Source organism: Cynoglossus semilaevis, chromosome 8 (assembly GCF_000523025.1).
Source record: "Cynoglossus semilaevis isolate Cse_v1.0 chromosome 8, Cse_v1.0, whole genome shotgun sequence".
Lineage (NCBI taxonomy): Eukaryota > Metazoa > Chordata > Actinopteri > Pleuronectiformes > Cynoglossidae > Cynoglossus > Cynoglossus semilaevis.
Genome location: NC_024314.1, coordinates 3,226,982 through 3,232,588, shown reverse-complemented (window position 1 = coordinate 3,232,588; position 5,607 = coordinate 3,226,982). Strand labels below are relative to the sequence as shown.

The window sequence follows — 5,607 nt, the reverse complement described above, 5'->3', positions numbered from 1 at the left end:
CAACCAGTTTACTGTGAATGTGCGTGCGGCTCGGGATTTTAAATTTCCGAAAAGCATTTTTTTAGCGCTTTTGTCTGTCCGTAAAAGTCCTCATTATTATATTATTATTCAAATAATGCTTTGAAAGGTTTCCCATAACAACATGAAATGTGATTTTCTAAGTCCCTTTTTTTTTTCCCTCCTTCCTTCCCTCTGCTCTTCTCCCTATAGCCCTATGACTGTGAGAAAGGGAAAAAGTCTAGCCGTCTCCATCCAGGAGCACATGGCCATTGATGTCTGCCCGGGTCCCATTCGTCCCATCAGACAAATCTCTGCTTACTTCCCTCGCATCTCGCCCACATCCTCCTTCGCTGAGCCGTTTTCGCCCAACCAGTTGTCCCCTCCTAAGGCTCTCAGCCCAGGCAGCGCATGTCAAGGCGGAGGGGCCGTCGGAGGGGGAGAAGGCGGGGGGAGCGGCAGGTTGTTGTCGCCGCTGTTTCCAGGGGGAACAGGGCTGGGAGGCTCGCTATCAGCCACGAGCAGCATGGACACCTCCATTGAGATTGACAGCTGTGACAGCGACGATAGCAGTGAGTCACCTTAAAGTAATGACGGCTTCCGCTAAAGCTGCCAAGAGAAGTGTGAGAGACGAAAAAGACCTTCAGCACTAACAAGATATAGAAGTGGCGAGGGATATGTTGAGAAGCCGTTAGCCGTCAGAGTAAACAATAATACACATCGTTCAGGTGCACGTCACCTGTCGTTAAGTAGCCTGTTCTACCGCGGCTAGGCGGAATGTACGTGCGCCAGCTTTAGTGTGTGGCAGGGTTACGTTTACCTTCCCACTGCGTTTTTGTTTTGTTGTTACAGTATTACAGACAAAAAAGAAAAAGTGCATTTGTCTTGACTTCTTTCTGAACTGCTTCCTAGCCTCCCTCGGGACTTTGGAGTTTGATCTTTTGTATGAGAGAGCCACTAGTTCTTTGCACTGCACGGTGCTAAAAGCCAAGGTAAGACAAAAGCAGCATCATCACAAAGAAAAAAAAAAACAAAAAAAAACACTGACATCATATAATATTTCAAATTGACATGACACCGCCCGTTGTCAGTCTGTATGATGTATTATGCATGATACACACCTGTCGCTGGTTGATGGAAAAAGATGTCTCCTGTCGAAGTGGTCTACGATGCAAAAAAAATGAATAATATATGGCCCAAACCTTTCATGTTCAGGAAATGTTTTTTTTTTTTTTTTAAATCACATTTCATTAAATCTCAAGATTTATCTCATGTATTTTTTCGCATGAAAACAAAAAGGAAAAAGATGGACTTTTTGTTATTTCTAGGTAATTAAGTTATGATTGTATTGATCCGTCCCGCTTGATCTAATCAGGCTGCATGTGGCCCCTGAACCAAAGCGAGTTTGACAGCCAAGATTTATCTCATGTATTTTTTCGCACGTTTTTTTTTAATGGTTTAACAAAGTGACATTTGCTTCTTCAATGAACACATACAACAGAATTTTTTTATTACCAAGAAAATTCAATTATTTTTTTTAAGGACTATTCTTCAAGTCTCTCATGTGTTGTGCGTTTGTTCTTTTTAAGGGTCTAAAACCGATGGATTTCAATGGTTTGGCCGATCCTTACGTCAAACTTCATCTTCTTCCTGGTGCTTGCAAGGTCTGAGTCTTTTTGATCTGTTTTTCGTGCTAAGCCTTGCATTGTGATAAAGATGATGAGTCGCATGCGCCATGATGTGATATTGCACTTTTTTTTTAACCTCCAATGACTCAGCTCCCCGTAATCCTCAAATTTACGTCTCTCTCTGCTACTACAGGCTAACAAGCTGAAAACCAAGACTGTACGCAACACGCTGAACCCCGTGTGGAACGAAACCCTCACCTACTGTGGAATCACAGAGGAAGACATGTACCGCAAGACACTCCGGTAAATGTTTGGGGGTTTTTTTTTTTCACTTCCATTCACCCGTCTCTCTTCTGTCCGGCAGGCCAAGTCTTTTACAAAACATTTCTTATCTCGCCTATCAATCACAGAAGCCTTCACCCCTTGATTTCTACATTTTCGTTCTGTTTGTGCTCGTCCTTTCACCGGGCACGCAGGTCCCGTCCTCCCCCGTCCTCTCATTCATCCTGTCTACCTACCAGAAAACCGTCAAAGATCATGCCTTCTAAACCGCTACAATCTTTCATTTCCCTTCTCTCTGTCTGCTTCGCTGCTTCCCCGGCCGAGTTACAGTGACATATTGAGGGCACTCAGGAGACCTCGGGTTGTTTTTAGTTTCACTGACCCCCTGCAGAGGTGACGAAAGCTGTGCTTTGTGTGCGTCTGGGACTTAAACTTTGCCGCAGCAGGTCGCTGGATGGATTTGTCGTAAACAAAAGTGACTGTTTTGTTTCTTAAGGGAAATTAGACAGGATGCCAGTGAGTTGACACTTCCATCGACAGGGAGTTTTTTAAAAATCAAGAGACAAGGAGTGCTCTCGATTAATCGCCATTAATTCAAAAAAAAAATTCAAAGTTTGTAAAAATGAAGGGGAAATAAATATCTCCTATTGATATGTTTCTGTAATCAACATTACACAAAGTCACCAATTTAATATGTTTAGTATAGTATATTAATATAAGATTTATGTAGGATCAGAAAAAAACGACAAACAAACCACATATTTATCTTGATATTCGTTCTCATTTTTAGTGTCACTGTCTCATCCGGTCTGCAACTGGATTCCAAAATGATGATTTTTTTTCATTTTATTGTTTTCTTTTCTGCTCTTACCGTAGTTCGGTTTTACCCTTAACGCAAAGTTTTGCTACTAAAACTGGAGACTTGAGAACGTTTGCTCATTTACCCGGCAATTCATTCAAAGTAAAAGGCAACGTCGGCTTAAGAGGCAGAATATTCATATCAACATTTTCCCTCAGCGCTACTGAATCCTTCACTGTCCACGTCCACGTTGATGTTTTTAGAGGCCGAATAGCATCAGTGAGAATGAGGTCCTGTGAAGTGAACGTGAAGCTACGGTCACACTGCTACCTTAGCGGTGTGACCGTAGCTTCACTTTCGCTTTGAGACACAGCCAGACGCACACGATCGCAGATTTCCATAAATTTTAGCATTTTTATCGAAACTTCTGTCACCACTGCTGCTCACTCTTACCCATTCCAGTTGACGCTGTTCACAGCGGAGAAGATTGTCAGGGCTGTGATCTACTTAACTTCACTCAGCCACTTTCACAGTGTGCCGTTTCCCCACAGGGGGGACGGGGGAAGAAAATGGCAATTATTTTCTCTGTGTACGTACAAGGTTCGTTGCTTTCTGTGACATTAACTTAATTTTTTTTTTTTTAATCTTGTGTTTTATCTCCGTTAATAGACTCACTTGTTAACAGCAATACAGGCTAAATAAGGCAGCAATATATGACTAGCTCCAGTGTTTTTTTTATTAGTAAAAAATATATATATATATATTTATATATATATATATATTTATATATATATATATATTTATATATATATATATTTATATATATATATATTTATATATATATATATATATTTATATATATATATATATAAATATATATATATATATATATACATATATAGTTATCATGTGGAAATGGTGGTTACTGTTGTATGCTTTTTATTTTGACATATTTTGATTTTTGTTTTTTGATAAGAGGTGATCTATTTTTGGTTTCCAATTCAATATTGGCAAAAAAATAAAAAAAAATCAATGGTATAAACATGGGATAAAGGTACAGCCCGGCATAAAGCATGGCAGTATGTCTGTCAAACACTGTATATGGATTTTTAAGGGATTTATTTACAACTTCATCTTCCGATGCTAATCCTGTTAAATCTTGCTGCGGACTTTAACTGGGAACAGAGCTTGCATTAAAACTAGGGATGTCCCATATGAACCTTTTCCCGATATTCGATATGCCGAAATTGTCCAAATACTTTCCGGTTCATCTTCCAACCGATACCGATATGGGCCTGGTAATATTTATTTATTTATCTGTACAAACCACTGTATGACAATGAGAATAATTAAATGAGCTGCAATGCTGCCATCTAGTGACTTTCACTTTAATATGCAGCCGTTTATCCGCAAAACTATTTTTTACGGCACACATCATCTGGTGTAACCCAGGCATCGGGTTAACTATTTTTAGGGCACACATCATCTGGCGTAACCCAGGCATCGGGTTAGCGTTATCGGGTTTTCATTATCGGGTTTTCGTTATCGGAGGAAAAAACGATAATTCCGATAATCGGCCGATATTGTCAAACATCCCTAATGAGACCAGCGGGCCAAAATTCAGTTCCTGTCTTGTGACGGGGCATTGCACATTGAATATAACCTGCAGTATGACATACAGTAAACTCAATGTAGCACGTTGTACAGAATATACTTTAAACATAGGAGTCTCTCTGGAAATAATTCCGATATTAGAAACGCTCGCGGCACATTACATCACAACTGTCAGTCCCTTGTGTCACGGTTCACAAATAATGACCTCTGTGTGTCACGGTTCGTATTTGTCTTTCACGTTTTTTTTTCTAACGTAAAAAAAATGATCCCTGGCACAAAAAGGTTGGGAAACATCGGTCGACTCTACACATCCTTAGCTCTACTACTTTCTCCCCTTTTAACTCTCTCCCTCTTTTAACTTTGTGTTTTACTCCCAGAGTGTCTGTGTGTGATGAAGACAAGCTGACGCATAATGAGTTCATCGGGGAGTCCAGGGTGGCCCTGCGCCGTGTGAAGCCTGACCAGACCAAACACTTCAACATCTGTCTGGAGCACCCGCCTCCCGTAAGCATAAAACACAGGGAGGCTCAGAGGATGGGATAGGGAAGAAAGTCAAAAGAGAAGGCAGATGGAAATAAATGAGCATGTGGAAAATGAATGCCCCGAGGCTAGGGTAATAGTCAATATATTTAGAGTGGTTCACATCCTCGCTGTCGGAAAACAGAGGAGGATGATAAATGAGGCTGCGGGAAAACAATGTGACAACGGTGGACACGATAAGAAAAAAAAAAAAGTCCATCTTACAGAGACCGTAATCACTTTATAATCAGGTTTTTAATTCCGCTCATGCGAGGATTAGTTATAACGTGAAAAATGTCTTGGTTGTCTGGAAGCTAGGTCGGCTTTTCTGTAACGTTTCCCGAATTAGTAAAAAAAACATTTACGTACGGAACGTGACCGTCGTTACGAATTCAGTTCCGTCAGAAATCGGAGCGGCAGAGGACTCATCAACGTCTTCGAGGCATGGCTCACTTTGATTTCTCTATCGCTTTAGCAAATATGCAGATTAATTCCCGCAGTCTGTTCATGACTCGGCATGGTTGTTGGAAGCAAATATAGGATTACTGCCACGGGTTCTGGATAGACTCAGCCTATATAAAGTTAATGAAAATGGTGGTTTGAGCGGTGGGGGACGGGGTGCAGTTTATAGACACTTGTTTATGCACTTTACATAATAATATATATATACACAGGGAGGCTATATATATATATATATATATATATATATATAAATATATATATATTTATAATATAAATATATAATATATATATAAATATATATATATT

The 5,607-nt window shown here is 40.1% G+C and overlaps 1 protein-coding gene across 4 annotated transcripts in view; it reads left to right on the top strand.

The window, feature by feature from the left end:
- The window catches only part of LOC103381589 (double C2-like domain-containing protein alpha), a 36,900-nt gene that overhangs the window by 18,805 nt on the left and 12,488 nt on the right, over positions 1-5,607 (top strand). For 3 of the 4 annotated variants that reach the window (XM_025057478.1, XM_025057479.1, XM_025057477.1), the window contains 4 exons: positions 910-989; positions 1,587-1,661; positions 1,819-1,928; positions 4,698-4,824. In XM_025057478.1, the coding sequence (XP_024913246.1) occupies positions 910-989; positions 1,587-1,661; positions 1,819-1,928; positions 4,698-4,824 (392 nt within the window). Of the gene's footprint in view, positions 1-29; positions 570-909; positions 990-1,586; positions 1,662-1,818; positions 1,929-4,697; positions 4,825-5,607 lie in introns of those variants that run through there. The other variant, XM_025057476.1, reaches the window with a different exon arrangement.